Below are 23204 nucleotides of genomic sequence, written 5' to 3'. Positions count from 1 at the left end.
TTACGATAAATAATATTGATCTTACGAACGGAAAGCTTCGAGAGAAGTTAAGCAATATTTTGACTTTTATCTCTCTAATCCCACAAAATAAAGAGGAAATCTGTAATAATCTCCCGCAGAGAATAGCAGACAATCTTTGGTAAATCGGTGTTACGTTACGTTGATAATTTGATATTAACTTCAGCAACGGCGCATTATGCCGTAACAGCTTAAACCACTCTCTCTTTATCACATGCAGGGAGATGGGCCGTAGAAGCTAAAACGTCGAATTGAACAGAATGTTGCATTTGCGGATGTCATGTGAGGTACATTTACCACATGGATTTGTAGTTGCGCCTTTTACAAAGAACTGGTCAACTTCGTGGTTTTCACGTGGTGTTAAACAGTACAGCCTATATACCATGCACGCGATTGCCAGATTATATACGGAACTTTAAAGATTATAAATTATCGCATCAAAAGCTTGTGTAACACGACGTGTTTTAGCTACCAAATAGTATTACTTCAAAGAAAAAGAAACACACTGCACCCTTTTCATCTTTATCATTTATCTCCCAAAAAATATTAACATTAAGGGCTGTTGAATGCTCTTCAAACTGTGTTGTTATACTGAAAGGTTTGACAATGATATACTGAAAATTTGATAACTTATTCTTTAATGTGCGCGTCGGCACACAATATTTATATTAGAATTTAACTCATTACTTACAGAAAGATGGTAGGTTTAATGCAGTAAGTCTGTAGAAATTTCAAAATCACGATGGAAACGAGTTGTAGCAATCCTATTTCCCTCTACTTGTTAAAATGCTACAGTAATATCAAGATGCAAAACTGTTCCCCTTAGTCCCACGCGTTGTCACGAATGACAGGTGAGAATGACGCAGTGAGTTCATTGTGGAACTTAGGGGCCGAAGGGTTTTGACCTTGCTATTCGCACCTATCGGTGCCAATAATTTCTCTTCCATAAAACCGAACCTAATCTTAAAGATCAGTTTACATTTGGCAGCGGTGATTTAAAAAATGTTCGAGATATCACATTTGATGCATATGTCATGTATGTTTAGGTCAGTTGTATCATAAAACATACTACCATGTAAAATTTTGCAATAAAGCCTAAGATATATGGTTATATCACTATTTCTCTCAATAAACCGTAACTGTAAAAGGTTTAGTCTAGAAACATTTTTATTGCAACTATTGTTCACATTTTGTATATTTGACAATAATTGATATTAACTATACTGATTAACTGATTCAAATTTTACATTGGTTGTTTCTATCCCTAACTCACATTTTAGAACTATTTTGAAGAACTAGAGCTGGGTTTTTGTTTCATCTGCAATTGGTAAATTATGCCTTTAAACACCAAGCCATTAACATTAATTGAGCCATTATCATTTATAATATACTCTTTGCACAATACGATGTATCCGACGGGGACTGCATTACTCAGAAAACTGAATGCAAACAGTTGCCGGAATTACTGTTATATCTGGGTATAATAGAACGTATTCTAATTTTCTTTTTGATGCCTTTGTATAATGACTGCGTATGTCAGCGTATTTTCTGTCGATTAGCGGTCTCCATGCCAATGAATGTCATAAAGCATCACTAAGAGAACAGGGCCCTGTTTCATAAAGCTGTTCGTGAAGTTACGCACGACTTTACGAACGACTTAAATATGGGAAACCAGGTGGGTTTCCTAATCGAAATCGCGATTACGTCGGACAGACGGATGGACACCCCTTTATCATAGTGTCTCTTCAGGGTAAATCATTGCTAAGTTCAATAGCTGAAGTTGAAATTTGCAGATGATGATGATTATTCTTATATGTTAACACACGTTTCTAAAGTGTATTTTTGCCCCAATGTAGATGAAAATATTGACACACAGTCGTACTTTGCTAAAATGTAAGAGAAAAATGGGCACACATATTGTCATTTCACATTCCAGTCTTTCGTAAAGGCATTCGTAACTTTACGAACAGCTATATGAAACAACCGTTACAATACCGTAGACGTATATGCCGGCAGCCGGGGTGACGCGTGCTTTGATATCAGTCACGTTACCCTATTACCAGCCCATTCCACTTCTTTTTTCTTTTCTTTTTTAAGCCCTCTCTCTTTTCATCGTGCCATTGCCTTACTTTATATGGTTCTTGACACCTAACACGCTCATGACACATTCAATACATGATACTCAAAGAGCTGTGTGGTTGACACAGACTGGGAATGCGATCCGTCGCGGCTTTTTCTTTTCTCTTTTTCGAGTGAAAAGTGCAATCTATTTTTAGGCGAAATTATATCTCTTTGAAACATCCCCCAAATGTAGCAAATGACTTCACAATCTGACTAAATACACGTTAATTTCCTATTCGTTAAGATCTCACCCTGATGACTTATGCAAAGCAAAGGGTGAACTGAAAAAAAAAGAAGGAAAGATGTATTATGTGTAGTGTGACAGAGAGTGTGGGAATTCCACGGATATATTAGTGGATATATTAGTATGTCTTCCCCCCCCCCCCCAAAAAAAAAAAGAAAAAAGATACAACGGGACCCTCCGCAACGATAACTTTAAAAATCGTAAAGCAATCCAAATACAATTTCAGGGTGTGAAAATATATAACTTATTACCCACAACCTACAGAAAGCCCTATCCGATTTGCTTCAGTGGGCAAAGAGAAATGAAGATTTTTTTTAGAGCATGTAGAGGATTTTTGTAGAGGAATACTTCCCTCTAAGTTCTGTCTATTGTGTTCACACATTGATATGCAGTTCCAAGAGCATCCAAGTGCTAAACTTGGAAGAATCAGACCCATCACATGCTTTACAATGATCCACATTTCTCTGTGACCACTTAACCAATAGAATGTGATTTTCTGCAAAATATAGGCAAGATGTTATATTTTTAGACGCTGAAATAACATTCAGATAGTTTAACCCTGAAATAACATTCAGATAGTTTAATCATATTTGAAGTTATCAATGCAAAAATCCGATTGTAATTTCGTTTTCGGAACACGCTTATACGCACACTGGAAGGTTACAAATAGTAGAGTAGAACAACATGACACCTGAGCAAAACGCATTTATACAAGTAGAGTAAGATGGTAACATTTTGTATTGTCAGTGATTGTCATTATCATCATGAAAGCTGTGAAACTTTTTGTTGCATATTAATTCTTAGTGAGTTCGTAGTCTAGCTGTAATTTTCTCCTTTTTTCAGTTCTGTCTTTTTGATCCCCCCATAAGGTCATTTGCTAATTACTGAACCAGTCATCGATATACTTCGAATACATCTAATCAGTACCTCTTATTACACAACAGTAGCAAAACATCTAACAACATTCTATTTCGCTTCTCGCTAGAAAAAAAAAAATGATGAACACGTATTTACAGACAAGGACATTTTGCAACAGGTGTATTCATCACTCAATCATATAGCCAGTATTACAGTAAACTGCGTTTATGTACAACATCCATACGAAAAAGCTTATACGCATGTTTACATCCATGAATACACAGTACAGTTGTATTACATTGTATGTATATCATTATAACGCGTATTATCCATGGGTTTTTTTTTTTTGTCAAGCAATCTCTTCGGTGTACCCCAGCTCTGCCGTTCTACTAGAGGGCCCTGCATTATCAGTATCATCCTAGGTATACCAATTAGTACGCACCTGGATCGAGAAGAATATAAAATAGTGAATAAACGCATCTTACCCAAGGACGTATGGGCCCTTGAATAGATTCGAATTTGGAGCCTCTTTTTTAAAAGTCAACAGTCTTCTCCCCTATGTCACGGTTCCTCTAACATGTGGTTTATTCAAAGACGTTTATTTATCATATTCATGTCCCCCTTTTCAAACAACATTATACCCAGGGATGTCTTAAGGCTCACTTAAGATGCGATGCGCTTACAATTTATGTCTGAAAAAAAAAATGACCTCGAAAGGCAGTGACCTTGACAGACGTGAATGATGTCATCCTGGCGCTCGTCGTCATGGCGATGACTCACACAGACGACATGTGCCGGATGACATCACGCAAAGAGGGGGCAACAAGATACCTCCCTCGACCAAACACAAGGCAACCCCTTTACACCCCTCCAAAACCTCTTCCCCTCCATGCCCTGCATGACCTGGGAAAATACAGGGGCGCAGATAAGGGATATAAACATGCAATCGTTAGGAGGAACAATGACATTGCCCCTGTCAACTATGACGAGAACACGTGTTGAGTTTTCGCTTGACTCAAAATGGATCGGAGCAAGTCCTGTACCGATATACATTGATATAACTTCTTCGTTGGTTGTTTTCATCTTCTACCCCTTCTATCTTGAAATATCCGTTTAAGTTTCGTCTTTTACAGCAAAAGAATTTGAGAAACACACCAACCCTAATCAATCAGGGAAAATTACATGTTATAAGATGTTTACATGGTGATAGGAAATCTGGATATGATGTGAAGTCATTTTTTTTTTTTTAAGCTTACTGAGAAGTTAATTTCGCATTTTTAAAATATTCTCCAGTCTGTCTTTGTCACATTTCTCAACAGAGTGTGTTTGTTGGTGTGTTTGTTTGTCTGTATAGATGGTATCTGTCCGTTTATATGTCTGTTTATCTGGGGGGGGGGGGGGTTGTCTGTTTATATGTCTGTTCGTCTGTTTATCCGTCTCATCCAAGGATAAGAGGTCAACATTTGAAGTCCCTGGGACATAACATCATTGTTCGCCGCGGCTTTTGTCAACTAACATCTCCGCTTCGGTGCAGACGGTATAGCCGCGGCAACAAAAATGGCGCCAAAATTGTTCGGTATAATTATCATATACGCAGTTGCCTCAACACGGTTGCGACTGTCTTACAAAGGAACACTAGGTTTATAACATCGTAATTAGCTTTATTGATTTTTTGTAACAAACGCCTACACATCTCGGCTGCTATATGTAAGTCATTGTAAGTACTGTAATGAGTGCTTTCTACTTGCCATGGCGATTTTAAGTGCATAATACAGAATGAGAACGGCTTGATGACTAGTTGGAGATAATGTACCGGTAGTGTGGTACCAGTACTATAATTTCTTGTTTCTTTTTGTCGTGCAGCGTGTAGAAATGGGCCGGATATTGCATTTCCAATCACAACTGCCAAGGCTTTTACAAATAAAGTCGCTTGTACAAATAGAATCTCGACAAATTTCTCCGATGCCTCAAGATTCATTGATATTCAATATCCAATATACAATATCAAATGAGGATATTAAGGCAAATATAGATTTATATGAAACTTTAGAAACAAGGAAATCCAAAAGACTTCCATGAGCAATTAAGGTTGGATGTAAATGAAGTAATACCTCTTAAAGTAGGGGTACATCGCTTGTACAAATAGATTCTTTATAAATTTCGCCACTGCCTTAGATTCATTGATACTCAATATTCAATATGTTATATCAAATGAGGATATTAAGGCTAATACAAGTGCATATGAAGTTTCAAAAAGAAGGAAATCCAGGGGACTTCCGCAAGCAATTAAAATTGGATGGAAATGAAGTAATGCCTCTTAAAGTAGGGGTACATCGTAACTTACTGGAAAGGGTAAAAAAACGAAACCTGACCTCGATGTAATGGTGTTAATACACATCGGAAGTGCTAAGGCCAACACGCGCACTTGTAAGCCAAGATAACGTCAACTCGTAGTGCCTGCATGTAACAAGCGCCAAGAATATACACCGACAATGCTTGACGCTCTAAGCTCGTTCAGAATTTTCTTTCTTTTATCGGTTCTGGGCGAACTTTATAAAATGCAAGCGGTTTCTTTTTTAATGAAAAAAAAAATGTTTCCAAAAGTTTATAATATATTTATACTTGTTACCCCAATTTTATATCAAAGGTCATTGCACATGTTACGTAATAGGGTGATCTTTTTATTTGTTCACACTAATTTCCAATTCTTTCCCTCCTCTTCCTTTAGCAGTACTTCCTCTGCACACTCTTGGCATGTTTTTGCAAAATGTACTTTTGTCAAAATTGTCAATTTTCGTGGCTTGAATTGAATTGGAAAGAGAAATTGGCAGCTTTGATCTCACTCTGTTCGTGGCAGCTATTATAGTCGGAATTCTCTTTGGGACAGTGCTATAGCAAGGCTAGTCATTATACACGAAACAGAAGTTGATCATATCGTAGATGCATGTGCAAGTGCGAAACAAAAGACCGCTTCGAATTCCTTTAAAGCTCTAAAGTCAAAGTTTGCTGACATGTTGTTGTTGTTGCTGTTATGGTGTAGCTGACCCTCAGTGAGGATTGGCGCCTCAAATTGCTTTTGGCATTGTGTGCAAATTGGGTGGTCAGCGGCATAGACAGGGTTAACGGCAGAATTTGTTTACAGTATCTGAAGACATATAATTGATCATTTCGTTCACCCATCCATTCATTCGTTCATTCATTCATTCATTCATTCATTCATTCATTCATTCATTCATTCATTCATGCATTCATTCATTCATTCATTCATTCACTCGTTCATTCATTTATGCATAAAGTTTTCCAGAAGTTACATTTGCGACATATATCTACAGATCAAACAATTGTGCAGATGTAGCAACGGAAATTCCATTTATGCAAAATGAAACAATGAAAGTTACAGGATACACTTAAATCAGTTTATATAGATTCTATTTAAATTACAGCAGCAACAGGACATGTTTTTTTTATGTTGACTTTTATCATGGAATAACGAGAGCAGTGTAATCAAAGATACCGAAAATAATGATGATGATAATAACAATAAAAGATAATAACAAGTAATATTATTGTTTTTATTATTCTTAATCTTATTATTATTATTATTATTATTATTATTATTATTATTATTATTATTATTATTATTACTATTATTACTATTATTATTATTATTATTATTATTATTATTACTATCATCATCATCATCATCATTATTATCAGTAGTAGTAGTAGTAGTGGTATATTATCATATCCATTATTACATTAACAATGATAAAAATGAAGATAATCAACACTAGTCATAAAATTCGTCCTTGTCCTTTCCACGTGATGAAAGGACGAGGTGCCCAGGTACGTTGTTACATAATACCGGAACACACCCTATTTCAATAATGTATGGCTGCGTAGGGGCTGAATTCCTGACAAAAATTAGATCAGTTGTAGATAATGAGATACGGTTAATGTACTAGTCATAATTTGATAAACTCGGGACAAATTTTGGCCGTGATATTTCATCGTTTTGCATCCTGGTGCTCAAGGCCGATTGAAGTTATTCTTTATGACCGCGCCCACTTGAATGTCAAACATTAAAGGGACCATGCAATGCAAACGCATGGTGACTTGTGTTGATTTATCGTATACATTGGCTATCACTCATGTGGCTTAAAGAATAGCTGAATATGTGTCATGTACTTTATAATATCATTTCTACTATTTTCCTTCGGATTTAAAAAAAAAAAAAAATCGAAACCAAGATTCTGCCAGTGACTGTTAATCATTGCAATTAATGATTATAGCAAAATACATATTCAGATTTATTCATTTGACCACATAAAGTCATGTTGAGGGGTATCATGAATCAATACAAGTCAACATGCATTTGCGATGCAATAGCCCCTTTAATGTCGTGAGCATAATCCATTTCGTTTGAATTGCATACAGTGAGTGACGTAATGGGCGAAGGCAATAAGGCATACTCAGTCATTTTTCGACTGGCACTGAAGTCACTTTCACTCGACATCAAGCTTTCATATTCTAATTTCTTTGCCAGCTTTTTGATAATTTGAGATTATCGCACAAACAACTGCCTGAAGTCTGATTAAATGGCAACATGGGACTAAACACAATAGGCGGGGGTGAACACAATATTGCGTACCAAAACCCCAAACAATGAAAATGTATTAGTTTCAGGGTCCTCTTAAATCAAATACTTCCACTTAATTGATCAGAAAACTGCACTATATAATGATAGTGTACAAAAACGTAGTGAAGGCAATGGAATGCTCAGTTCCATATTACGACGCATATTCAAAATATGTTTTGTGTGGTTTTTTTTTTTCTGATTGGACTTTTTGAACTAAGTGTATGTGGGTTTATGTGGTGGTGGTGGTGGTGGTTGTGGTGTGTGTGTGTGTGTGTGTGTGTGCTTGTGTGTGTGTGTGTGTGTGCGTGTGTGTGTGTGTGTGTGTGTGTGTGTGTGTGTGTGTGTGTGCATGGGCATGCATTCGTGTGATTCACTGTGTTTGTGTTTAAATGTGATATTTAAGGTATATACCAGTGAGTGGGAGAATGCATGATACCGGTACCCCTGTGACATTTGGAGAGTCTCCAAAAGACGCATTGTTTAGTGGCCTTGGTAATGTCAAACATTATTAGCTCATTTCTGTACAGATGTTCCACTCTGTCGCTGAGTCATATTCCGATACTGCCGATAATTGACAGCATTGCTATCGTATTCAAATCAAAAGGCCTATCACAAGTCCTCAGTCTGATATAAAGATGATCATAAATATCACTACAGCTAATCATAAAAAAAAAGTTTAACTTAAATTCGATTTCAATTCAAATTTATTTCACAACACTGAAGACGCAGAAAGTTCAGAGAAGAATCGTACACCTTCGGGAAACACCGTACCCCTCTCCCTGTGGCCCCTCCCCCTCCCCCACGCCTATAGGCGTGATGAATGTATTTAGGTTGGATTTAGGGGATACCATACGCAACATTCACGTAAAGAATGGGCTTGGACATAAAATGACAAGAGCAATTCGGATCCACTAACCAGCAAACTGAAATGCGAGTTTTGTGTACTTCAGAATCGTACGGTATCTAACATGATATTATAATAATAGTCCCATGTACCCGTATCCATGCTATATTTCGTAGTTCTGTTTATTCGAGGCTGCATGGTCTGCAAAAAAAGTAAATACGTTATCACAAAAGCTCGAGACTTATTCATCGTGGAAAATGATTTCGAACAAATGTAATGGAAAACTCATATGCAACAAAACGGAAAAATAAACAAAAGAAAATTTGAAAACAATCGTGAAATTAACTTCAGATCAGGACGCAAGATTTCGCTGCCCTTTGTGTGAGCGGCAATCTAGGCTAGTAGAATGAGTGTAAATTTGTATCAGATGGTCAGCGAAAATATGAAGAATAACGACGTGAGAATGATGTTAACTTACAAGCACTGCAATCCCTTCCTTGACAGATGCTGTTACACCAACCCCGACTCGCCAGACGATCGGCGATAGCCTTAGCCGCCTTCAGATCTTCCCGCGCTCGCTTGTTGTACACATATCGTTCCGCCATGATGATACAGGCCACTGTCCATTTCAGAACATTACGCAAAGTGCTATTACAGCATGTGCTTTGTTGCAGCGCAGGGAAGAAAATATACAAAGCAAATCAAGTCCCCTCTTCGCCTGTTTTGTAAGGTTGTTTGCAAGGCGTTGGTTTACTCATGACCCTACGCTAGAGATAGGACACTTTTCACTCCCAGTCAATCTGTCAGTAGTACAAATCATGCCTACTTCCGGTTGTCTGCTCCTGGAGAACTTTTTTTTTTTTTCTAAAAACTTTTTTTTTTTTTCTGAAATTCTCGGGTCTCCACTTGCGCGCGGGAATATGTTGAGTCGACGGGATCGGGAAGTCGGGGCAAGCAAAAGAGAGAAAATGTACGGATCAATCAATGTCGAGAAGGAACTTCAGGGAATGGGGGAACGATTCCCTTGGTACGACAGGCAACCAGGCTGTTCGGAGGGACACCCGTAAAAGGAAGAGGTGGCAGTGTACCTCACAAACTTCGCTGATAGTTTGATTGGATTCTGTTAGCTCGAAAAGTGGCCCCTCTCTGAGGCTGTTTTACATGTGACTCGCGCTCCGGAGTGTACTGGCCAGTTTCAGACAATTTCTGGTTTTTTTCCCCCTCTCTCTCCTCAAGGCACAGTGTTAAAGCGGTCCGGACGTAAATGTAACTCGCGTTGGTCCCAAACCAGCTCTTGACTGCCATTAAACGGAAGAGAAGAAGAATTATGTGATTTTGCCTTCCTCATCCATTCCAGATAGTCACTGAACAGTCTTCCCTGCAGCTTCAAATCGCTCTTGTGAGTCCCTTGCTTCGTGTTCTAACGGATGCCGGCTTTTTGAAACATTAAAAAAAAAAGTTGACGCGGACACACAGTAAATCTCTCCGTGACTGGGAGTTGTGCTCCGCGACCGACCTCGCTGCAAATGAATTACCGCATATCTGTCGCAATGACAAATTCGGAGAGAAACAGAAAAAAAGGGAATTGAACAAAGTAAAGAGGGAGGAAGATCGCAAAGGCAAGCTGAGATCGGTATCCAGAACGAGCTTGCCAAACTTTTTTAATCTCTTTAAGCCAAGAGCCTCTCCGAAAACCAAATCTGTGCGACCTTTTTGCTTTCTGAACTGCAAGACGCACATCACGATGTGTATCTGTTATTTAATTGTATCGAAGCGCGCAACCCGCCATTCACAATGGACCAGCGATTTGGATCATGATGTTAACTTGGCACCGAATTCGGGTGACCCCGACAGTATAGCCTCGTTGTCATGGAGATCCTCACCGATGGTAACAGTGCAGTGAATAAACAACAACAAAAAACTAAAACAAAACAAATCAAAAACTCACAACCGAAAGTATGAAAAGTCATATAAGCAACAAAACGACTGTATGCATTTGCCATCGCCCACACAATGCTGTATGAAACCACTGTGTAATTATCGGTCAGTCGGACAGTAATGCTGAAGATTAACGTTTATACAATTTAATCGAGGGACTTGATTTTCCTGTGTGCAATTAGACACGTAATCACTGGCAGTTGCCATGGCAATTCATTAATCTAAATTCCATCGACTTTCCTTCTTCTTTTACCCGCGACATTGAATGTCAGACAAACAAAAGTTGTCCATCATTATCTCCATCTTCCCGAAAGCTCTCACGCTAAACACTGATGCTCCCAACAGTGACACCATATTTATTATATCTATTACAATGATCAGCGGAACAATCAGATTCCAGAATTTTGCAAGCGTTATTTTAGTGTGACTTGTTTGATTTTTGTATGGGGATTTCCCTCCGTAGATATCTATCTGACTCTGACTACTTTGTCGTAAACTAATGTCATGTTGACAACTACTGCTTTGCCAGACGAATTTACACTCACTGACAAATGCAAATATTGCAGTGGCGGATCCAGGGGGAGCGCACCGTCCCCCCTTTATTTTTCGTTGAAGCAAAAGAAATAAGGAGAAAAAATAGGGGGTGCGTGCGCCCCCTTATTTTGTAAAGGCGCCCCTCTTTACGGAATTCCTGGATCCGCCCCTGTGTTGGATATGCATGCACTGAGGGAACAACGTGCTATATTAAATGGGTTTGTCAAATACCGGTTAGTGATTGGCTAAACACAGTCACGTGATGGAGGAACATTCGTTATGTTCGCCCATGGGAGAACTGTCCCATGGGACAGTAACAAAATGAGCGAATGACACGAAGAACCCGCGCACATTAAAATTGGCTCTGCGCGAGCGATCGAGTGCGTTGTGCTGGTAGTTGACGTTGACGTATTTGACTAATCCATAATATAACAGATGATGACTTTTGTTGTCGAGAACATGTACCAAACGTTCCACCCGAAGGGTTTGAAATGCTATTTCGGGAGGCTATAAGTCCCACGACTTCGTCTCGGGACTTATAACCTCCCTCAATAGCATTTCAAACCCTTCGGGTGGAACATTCGGTATGTTCCCTCCCCCGCCAGTCATCATCTATATAATGTGGTATGATCAGTGGTAGAGATGACAGTACAAGTAGATGAAGCAGTAGATGACAGGTTCGATTCCCGCTCATTGTGCTAGTTCCCTTTTTTCCCCGACATGTTTGTTAAAAATGTACATCAGCAGCAGTTGCGATCAGACAAATTTCTTTGTACAGAAGGCAGACAAGTTGAAGAAAAGTTATACCTCATTATCTTCACCCCTCTGATTAAAACTCTTTTGCTTTCTTCTAACGTACTGTGTTGTCATAAAAGTCGTGCGTATCATCTTTACCTTTTCCTCTTCAACTGCAACTGCAGGAGTGCGCACAATGCATTATATGAGATTTGCCTATCAAGAATGTTGTCGTTTCCCACGTATATGAACCCCACATATTATTTAGACGATGGGCATGGCATGATAATCTATCCATACAGTGTCATTACAAAACACTTCGTTAATTATCTTTGTAGATGGGAGTGGGTGAATTAAAACACCAAACATTATACGCCTTAATTGCTCAGGGCATTGTTCAATATTGTTTCCACGGCTTACGGGTAGATGCGTCATATTTTGTGCACTCCCGTTATGATGAACACGGTTTTAACGAAATTCCGGTTACAACGAAGTAAAAAAAAAAATCACAGGCCCCAAAATTATACGCTCTATATTTTATTATTGTTTATTTGTTCCGTTATAACGAAATTTTGATATAACGAAAGAAACCTGCCGGTCCCGAGGACTTCGTTATAACGGGTAAGTCGACTGTACCACTGCTGACTACTACTACTATACTACTGGCTACACGACTTGACTACTACTACTAGTACTACTACTACTACTACTACTACTACTACTACTACTACTACTACTACTACTACTACTACTACTACTACTACTACGAATTGACTACTACTAGCAGTACTACTACTACTACTACTACTACTACTAGTAGTAGTAGTAGTAGTAGTAGTAGTAGTAGTAGTAGTAGTAGTAGTAGCAGTAGTAGTAATACACTGTAGTAGTAGTAGTATACTACTACTTATACTTATACTTTTCTTACTACTTCTTCCATTAGAATTGCAATTGTTAGTATCTCTACTAGTATATCTGTTGCATGGTATCATCATCATTATCATTGGTCATTATCCTTCATTTTTAGTGTTGGGTACTTGCGATTAATCTTCAGATGTCAAATGCTCCCATTCAACAGCCAATTGCAACACGGGAATCACACGCCACTGATTCGATGATTCAAGGTACAATTCCACATCATCTTCAAGTGTTAAAAGCTACCATTCAACAGAAAATCAGAACTCGGGAATCACACACAGCTGACAAACTGAGTTGATGAGCAGTCAGGGTGCAATTCTATCATGTTCATGTTGGCTACTTCTTATCAGGATACCAGCTGTTCAACTGATGAATGGTAATCACCATTACTTTAAAAAGAATTTCATTATTATCATTATGAATAAAGTTACCAATGAATTATGACGATGTCAAGAAAAAATACCGACGCGTGGGTCGATGGTAAAAATGAATGTGGACACGTGGTTAAAAAAAAAAAAGTAATTATGATGATCTTGTTTGGCATTAGGCAATCAGATTACAGAGATTGCGAGACCCATAAAAATGAATGTGTTATAAAAGAATAGATAAATGATAAAATATTGACATAATAAAAAAACACACACACACACACACACACACACACACACACACACACACACACACACACACACACACACAATGTGTGTTTTAAAGGGTAATTGCGGACCAGAAAAAAAAAACGTTCCAAAAGAAAGACGAACTTCTCATCAGCGTAGCTATGAAACTGTGATCAAGGAGGTGATGACAGCTAAAAGATTCGCTAATTTTTGCGAAACGATTCTCAAATAGTGGATATACAAATGAGTAAGGTGATGATACCATCACCTCAAATTTTTCGATTGATCGTAGACAAAAAAAAAAGAGAAGAAATGACGAAAATTCAGATTTTCTGCTCTAAAAGTGTAATACATGCTGTTATTCCTAACTGAATGATTTAAAAATAATGATCAGTCAGATGTATTAGGATTTGAGACATGGTCATTAAAAATGGTAATTTCAAGGTTATTAAAGTATAAACTCTATGGCAAGCTATGGGAAGATGACATCATAAACTCACTATTCGCATTATTCATATTCCCTTTTCACGAGTGGCTACTGTTAAGTATTGAAAATAAGCAAAACATCGCAATTTCATAACTTCCGTAATTATTCTAATCTGATTCTGATCAAATTGTCACTCATGCGCTTATGTAATTGAACTCCTTTTACTCCTTTTACTACTTTTACTTCTTCTTTTTTTTTCAGACTAACTTTTAGCTAATCCGGAATTTCCCTTTAACATTGTAGAAAACCAACCTTTTTTTTTTTCCTGCTGGCTACGTGCAATTGAACATTGTCCCACAGCAGCTGATTACATGCATGTAACACCAGGCGTGCTAATATGACACGGAGATACATACAAGGTTTCCAACATTGCCATGACTAACTCTTAAAATGGAATTGGTTCCACATAAGACATTTGACATACGAAGGTCATCACACACAATTGATTCACGACAATTATCTTCCTTAGATGTTATGGGGCTGGTTAGAGGGTTCTTGCGTATAGACCTGATACATTCATCATATAAAGCATAAAATGTGACACATCTGTGATAGAACACAGAACATTACACAGAACAAGGGGAAAGGGAAAGGGCTTTTTTTCCAATTGCAAAATACAAAGAATGATGCGCCGATTTATGTATCCGCATATATATACATGTGCGTGTGTCTGTGTGTCTGTGTGTCTTTATCTGTGTATGTATGAGTCCATGTATGATTTTATATTATTATGTTGTGCCAGAAAATCACTTTCAGGCAGCTTTGCTCTTTCAACAAAACCAGAAAGGTATTAAGAATTACATGTATATTCTAAAACATCTGCATCTAGACAAAACCACAAAGTACCACATAGCACTTACAAAGACACAGACTTCGGTGTAATACTCTTCGGATTTTTGTTTTGTTACTTTTTTGGAGGGCTAACAAATTAAACTAAGATAATTGTCAAGTTGAGCAATAGCGAACCAAATGCGACATCGCGGGTTACACAAACATGACAAACCGCGATTACCATCGTTTAAATATATAGAAAGAAGAGAAAAGTGAAATCTGTAAGATTAGTGAGTGAGATAACCCACCCCCACCTGTTTGGGGGCCCTCTTAGGAAGCCCATACCCGGGGACTTTCTGGACGCTCTTCAAGTCGCCATCACATCCGCCTACACATTTCATACCCAAATAAAAAAAAAAGAAGAAAAAACCCTACAGACAAGACTATATATACCTTAAAAGTACCATTTACCGTTGGGAGCAGTGATTTGAAAAAGAAAAAATGTTTGAGTAATCACATTTGATGCATATGTGTAGATAAGTCGTATCACAAAACATTCTACCATATAAAATTAAGCCAAAATTAAGGAGATATCACTATTTTAATGAGTAAACAATAACTGTAGACGTTTTAGTCTTGATGGTTTACTCTTATTGTTCACATTTTGTATATTTAACAATACTTAACATTGGTTATACTGATTAATGTTTTTACGTCGGTTGCTACTATCCGTAACTAACATTTTTAAAAACTATTTTGAAGTACTGAAGCTCGGTTTTTGTGTTATCTGCAAATGGTATAAATGCCTTTACTGTGGGAGAAGTTATACACCTTAGACGAAATCCCAATCACGTTGCCTCGCACGCGCATGCCCAGTCCATGACGAATCAAGAATCATGTGGTGGAGGAGTGAGGGGGAGGGGGTAAGATCAGAACAGGTGGTTTTGATTCAGCTGGGGGAACTGTAATGGCCACGTAATGGATCGAAAGGAACATATGGCCCCCTAATGATTACATTTTGTTAAAGTAATGCGTTTGATGCATTAAAGTACATGATAATTTCGACGTGGTCCTTACTTTTTATAGATGCAAACACACCGAATAGTCAAAGATCTTCTAGAGTTGAGATAAAACTATTACATATTATACGACAAATTTCAGTTCCACATGTTTTCATGAAACACTTATATCGCTTACACTATATATGTCTTACAAATCTTTTCCCAGTTCCTTTTCGGAGTGAATGTTAACTAACATAAACATTTATATAGTTGATGTTTCTTCATAAAGACAAATGAGTTATTCTGTTGCTAGGATACTGACAAAAACGAAGTCTAGTAATTTTTACACAAATCAATGGGGGAGGGGTGATGAAATCATATACCTCATAATGACAATAATGATAATAATAATAACAATGATAATAATAATAATAGTAACAATAATAGTAATAATAATGATAATAATAATAATAATAATAATAATGATAATAATAATACTAATAATAATACTAATACTAATAATAATAATAATAATAGCAATAATAATAATAATAATAATAATAATAATAATAATAATAATAATAATAATGATAATAATTATAATATCTTGCTAGAGGACAAACATTCCCATGAATCGAACCGAAAACCTTTCTTCTATCCTTTTGTCAAAGCCTGAAGCTGACCACGCCACAACGCCCTTCAATACCAGCCCAACGAATACTGGTGAGATTATTGAAATATACATTGACTTATACTGAGCGTACTTCAGTCAGCGCACTCATGACTAATATATACTCATATCCATCAATGATCCGTACTTATAATCACTGTAGCACTACCACGGACGGGCTACAATTTTCTCTTCTGGTTACGTAAGCAGGGATTGTCATTGCTACAAAAAACAACAACAACAAAGAGTTTCATAACAGTTTCGTCTAAAATAAGATGTGGCTATTTCCAACTCTGCAGACCGCCAATTATTTTGTTTACCCCACCCCACTATATACTATATATCCAAGGAACAAATAATATTCAATGAAAAAAAAAAGAATTTCTACTTCACAAGAAGACCTCAACATTGAAAGCAATACAACTTTCTTTGGCAAACTATTTCTTCTTTTTCACACTCTGCTTTCTTGCTGACGACCGATATACTAGACTCTTTCACTCTTCTTTTTTTCCTTTTTCATTTATTTCTGTTCCAATCAAGAAATGGGGAACTTCCTCTTCAAGGAATCGATAATGATTTCCATCAAGAGAACCATGGACTTACACCAAGACCCACGGTGCAGACTGATTCCCACGCAGTTTTACCGAAACGTCAAGTGGGCAAGAGTTAAAGGGGTGGTATAGTATATTAGTTAAGATGAGGATTCAGATTTTAACTTTTTGCGCGATACTTAGAAACCACTCTATGAAATGTTAAAGAGCATGTAATTCTTAGAGGAATTCAAATATTATTTCATGAAAATCGGGTTTAAAGTGACTGAGATATCCGAAAACAAAGTAAAACAAAGCCATTATGATAAAAGATGGGTCCTACCTTTTATCAGAGTTGCTCTATTTTGGATATCTCAGCCATTTCAAAACCAATTTTCATCAAATAAACGTGGAAGATCTTATGGAATTACATGCTCTTTCATTTTTCACAAGAGGTTTCTCATTATCTCACCCAAAGATGTTAGAAACCTAAAGTTCGGTCTCAACCAAAACTATGCGATCCCTTTAAAAGACACAGCCATGTCTATGAGTTGAGAGAGCAGCTGCAAAAAAAAAAAAAAAAAAAAAAAAAAAAGGGGGGGTCTGAGACTTTCTCTTAAGATGCATACACTATAAAGCCTCGCATTACTCATAGCTAGAAAAGTCTACATCTTGCTTTGTGGTTAATAATTCTCGTCTTCATATTTTTTCCACATTGCGAAAGAAAATTTGTTCTTGAGGTCGGTAAGCCTAACGAACAACACATTTCCTTATCCGAATCCTACCACACTTTCTTATAAGCTGTATTAATTTTTCGTCGATCACGAACTGAAAACGACAACAAAAAAGAGTCTATAGCTTTGAACTTTAACCCAAATCATGCTGTTTATGGCAACGTTTGCAGAAATGGCTTCTGTTGTAACTGGATTGTCGAGCTACAGACGACCACAACCTTCAATGCCATCTATGAAATAAGGACTTAAGAGACGCAAAGATATAAACTATGTTCTTCCGCAGACATCCATAGGATATTCCATCCGTCAACGAAGGTAATGCCACATCATGTTACACAATCGGTAGTTTCTTTGTAGAATCTGATTTTTTTTTTAAAAAAGTTTGAAAGTGCAAGACTACAGCAGCCAAGTGGGTGAGGGAGGGGTAAATCTCGGACTAGGGAGGGGGAACACTTGTCAAGGGGAGCCAGAGATGAGTAATGGCAGCTAGGCTTCCTGTATCCAAAAATGAAATCTTTTTGTAGCCTCTTTACAAGACTAAATTCTACTATTAACTTTCGTTGTCACATATTACGCATGCTGTACACATAAATTAGCTCCCTTTAATCCGTAATTCAATGGCAGCATCATATTACATTTTCCAGAGCGAAATCTTAGATCAGAGTCAAGCAACGCAATAGTTCAAGTAATCTTGAAAGTTATTCAATGGAAGTAAATGTGTTTGTGTGAGTGTATGCTTTTTAAAATAATGGATTCTGTAAAGCTATGTGTTCACTTTGTTTGATTTGATAACCTTTCAAGATGATTTTGTATCAAAATGATTTCCACAAATATTTCCATAAATATATACAACTGTATCTTTAGCCGATTTCAAATAAAAAAAAAAAACCCACACAATTGGTTCAATTTGTCCATACACACAGTGATTCACATTATATGAAAAGAAAGTTAACGGCGGGGGGGGGGGGGGTTGTGGCGTGTGTGTGTGTGTATGCTTTGTGTGTGATTAAGTTATTGTTACACTGCGCCTCTTTACCTCCTTTAGTTTTCTAACTATGAGTTAAGTTCTGTGTTTGTTTGTTTTTTTCTAAATAAAAAAGCTAGGAAAAGTCAGATCAGAAAGGTTCAAGCGAATAAAGCGATCATGTTGTTTATCGTGCACTTTTAAAAATCTATACAGTTATATCTTCGAGTGGCAGTAGACATCAAATCGTCAGCAAGGAGGGAAAATCATTCCATTTTAAAAGAAACAAAGTCAGCTCTTTTTCGAATGCAATATTTGCATCCATTAATACTGAGACGGAATTACCGTACATCTAAGTTAAGTTATATCGTGTGTCAGTTTGCCATTATTAGTATAGTTTGCCATTATTAGTATAGCAGACATGCAGTGACGCAGTTCAGGGTTGATATGGACTAATAATGACTTACAGCAATAACTCCAACAGGACATCGAAAACAACAGAAGATTTAGACAAACAGACATACACATAACCAAAGACACGCACACTATGCACACACATACACATACACACACACACACACATGCAGATGAAGCAGCAGATGTAGGAAAGAGTTTACATTAAAAAGAAAAAAAAACACATAACTAAAAAAAAAAAGTCTAAAACTTTTGACAGCACACTTTATAAGTTTCAAAGGTCTATTTACGTAAAGAAATGAGATTAGACTTTCTGAAGTAGGACAGCCACACTACACTGTATACTAGATATAACTGACATTCAGTTTAGCGAGTGACAACACACGTGACTATAGGAAAGTACGAATGTGAAGATAAGAAGACAGAAGGTTACCCTGTTCCTAACATTTTATGTCATGTGCTGGGAAGGTGAGAAACGTGTAGGTGAGTGACTTTCTGATTTTAGTAGCCGAAAACCTGCTCCATCTTTCACCGGCAGTGTGAAAGCTAAATATAGTCTTCGCCCCCTTTTGCTTCACAGCTATGCCTCCAGCTATAAAGTACACTCCCCGCATGGTACACTTTGTTTCCTAGTTCTGTTGTTGTTGAACTACAAGCATACATACATACATACATAATACAAACATACACACATTAATAGGCACATATATATACATACATAAAAACAGACAGACATGTAATAAGCTTATATTAATTCCAAATGCCAAAAGGCGCTGAATCTGCTCTAAGTAAATCTGAAATTAAAAACACCTCCCTCTTTACATACCTATGCCCATTGGCATTTTGAATTTAGATGATGCTATGTTCTTTTTTACTTCCCTTTTCTGATACTAATTTGCTTTTATCATATATATTCTTTTTGATACGATCATTTATTGACATATGTCGATCTGGTAACAATATCAACTTTATGTTTATGGAAATGTGATTCATCAAATTTGAAATCAGCCCCTCATGTTGAAATGTGTTCATACGCAATAAAAAGAAGACTTACGTTTGTAAAATTATCACATAAATATCATCATGAATACACATGTGATCAAAAGTGTCAACATAGTGTATGATTTTGACCACTACAAATAAATACGAATGTAATTTCCCCCAAAATGTTGTTGTTGATAAAAAAAATGATGGTGGTGTTGTTTAATGTTCTGCTTTTCAGAGATATAGGGCATAGTGTTGGGGCGGTATCGAACATTAACACCGAATTAAATGCCAATAATGTCAGTTACTTCCGACATCTTAAATCTGTGTTGCGAAGTAGTTTACATCCGTCGTTCTTCTTTTTTTTTTCTTTTTTTTTTTTGCATTTGATCGTTCAATACTTCACAAGTCACAGCATGCAATAAGCTTTGATCTCAATAAGTCTCGGCTTTTTGCCGTTCACACCACATGCAGGGAATATAATGACGTAGGTAAATTATAACATAAACAAGTCAGCGTTTCACCGGTATCGAAGCGCACAATTCTTGTTTTAGAATATTTACAATGCGCACTATACAATACAAAAAGTGTAAAAATAAAAGAGGAAAAGGCAAAGAAATCTATAGGAGACAAAAATTAAAGTTTTCTCCAGTAGCAGATGAATTAGAGTACAGTCAGGACCGCGTGACCCCCGTAAAGCCAGATCGGAAAAGGGATGTGGCCCACCTCCCTGATTGAAACAACGCTTGACATGTCGATGCGGAAATTCCTCCAACGGATTTTCATGTTGCTAGGCGCTCGTCAAAATAATACTCACATAGGACATTATTTATTATCATTAAATTCTATATCGTGAGCGTTTCTCCTCACTTTTTTTAATCCCTGTTCTTTGCTACAATTCTTCACTTATCAAATTTGATTGAATATTTCATGACTTCTTCTCACAGTCATATTGTCGTGTAGTCAATTTTTGTTGATGTCTTAAACGCGTCTTCTATTTAAGAATCTCTCTGTAATCATAATGATAGTAATAATAAAAGATCACGACTTACCCATCTTCTTGTACTTTTCCCACATATCCATTGTGACGGATTTACCAACTTGTGGTCTTTCGGAACTCGGAGCAACAAAGATGCAGGGTCAAACGAAAAACCTAATGCCGGCACAAAACGGTCCCTCTTCTCGGCTCTATACTAGTCCTCCAATATAATATCGCCACAGAGTTTCCTTTTAATCCATTCGCTGGTTTAGACAGTGCTATATCGTATCGTGCGGGGTACTTTTGTTGCGTGTCACTGATAGCCAATGGCGAGCATCGGTAACCCCGCGGTTTTTTTTTATCCCTCTACTAAAGGGCTTTTGGCTCGCTGTCAAATGTTCTGCATCCGTCGCTAAGATATGGCGCGTGAAAGTCGCTGGTGCATCAAATGTCATGGACAGGGTCTGAGTTGATTTTAGCCAATTAATAGTAGGGGGGAACGGGCCGTTCATATTTCATAAACGACTCACAGACTGAAGGTTATGGGAACGTCCCAAGACGAGCTTCTATACGTCGCCCCGTGTCTTCATATTGTGTGTGTTTGTGTGTTTGCGTGCGTGTGTGTGTTGGATAATAGTTATTGACCGCTGTGTGCGATGCGCATACGTGGTTCTTCTTTGGCTCAAGTTTAACTATCATTGGATATTAAAGAGTGAAAGTGCTTGAAGAGAGACTAACGCGGTTTCACACCATCAGTTCTGGCGTTTGTACGCGGGCTATCTGGCCGGCACGGCTTCCTGCCCATTCCTCAGTGACCATCTTTGGCCACCCCGTTCCCATGTCACCGAGACGCGGCAACTTTACAGCACCCCTCAGTTCATGCCAGTGTACTCTATGGAAATTCATAGGTCGCTTCTTTCTTTCATTTGCTTTCTCTTTCTGTCTTTCTATCTATCCATTTATTTATCTATCTATCTATCAATCTATCAATCTATCTATCTACATCTATTATACTTAACTGTTTAATGCGACATTAAAGCTAAAACATAGAACTCGTAAGGGTTCAAAATTCATCTTTCACAAATTTGAATTTGCTTGCAGTATAATATATCGGAAAGCTCTACTAAGAAACTTGTCTGGCTGAGACGCAATTTTAAGGAAAAAATAGCTATTTTTCGTAGTATTTTTAGTTCAAAGTTGTGAAATAATAAAAGTCGGTATACATGTATTGACTTTTATTCCGGAAGCGCCCTCCCCGTTCAGTAGCGGGATGTACAAAACGTTGCTAAGGGCAGTGATGATCGAATCGTGTACAAGCAGTATAGTATCGAATCGCATGCAGAATGAGCTGCATGCACTTTGTGCGATAGATATCGCTATGGCACGATATATTGCAATCGATGTAATCGAATATAAAACATCCCGTAGCAACCATGATCGGGTAAACTCTGAAACCGAGTACTTCCGCCGAACGTTTAGGTTAGTTTTTCGCATTTTCGTCATTACCCATATTGGTAATCTTATCATCATAATGTCCTTTCACACATTTAGCAAAAATTGACTGTTCTGCATTCACACGAGAACTATGTTTTCACTTTAAACAATTTAACTTTATATACACATTTTATAATACATGCCTTTATCAATAAATTCTTTCCCAACAACTATTACTAGAGTATCAAACTTGCGTATGCGGTTTACCCAATAGAGCAACAACCAATGCATGGAAACTGAATTCCAGTACGTAAAACGTTATAACAAGGAACAAGTGAATATATATATATATATATATATATATATATATATATATATATATTTATGTTTATATATAATAATAATAATAAGAAGAATGATAATAATAATAATAATAATAATGATTATTATTATTATTATTATCATTATTGTTATTATTATTATTATTATTATTATTATTACTATTATCATTAGGTGTAAGCTTTAAAGGACAAGTTCACCTCCATTAACATAAGGATTGAGAGAATGAGCAATATTAGTAGAACACATCATTGAAAGTTTGAGGAAAATCGGACACTCCGTTCAAAAGTTATGAATTTTTGAAGTTTTTGCGCAGTCACCGCTGGATGAGAAGACTACTGCAGTGTATGATGTCATCACATGCGTACAACAATATAAGGAAAATAAAAAGAGAATTTCATAAAATTTCATCTTTTGAAAAAAGTACACAT

The 23204-nt window shown here is 37.2% G+C and overlaps 1 protein-coding gene across 1 annotated transcript in view; it reads right to left on the bottom strand.

Annotated features, from left to right (window-relative positions):
• The window catches only part of LOC140240297 (proton channel OtopLc-like), a 50784-nt gene extending 41455 nt beyond the window's left edge, over positions 1-9329 (bottom strand). The window contains exon 1 of the mRNA XM_072320080.1: positions 9203-9329. Coding sequence (XP_072176181.1) covers positions 9203-9329 — 127 coding nt within the window. The remainder of the gene's footprint in view (positions 1-9202) is intronic.
• Positions 9330-23204: the final 13875 nt, after the last annotated feature.

Source organism: Diadema setosum, chromosome 16 (genome assembly GCF_964275005.1).
Source record: "Diadema setosum chromosome 16, eeDiaSeto1, whole genome shotgun sequence".
NCBI classification, from domain to species: Eukaryota; Metazoa; Echinodermata; class Echinoidea; order Diadematoida; family Diadematidae; genus Diadema; species Diadema setosum.
This window is presented reverse-complemented; position numbering and strand designations above follow the sequence as displayed.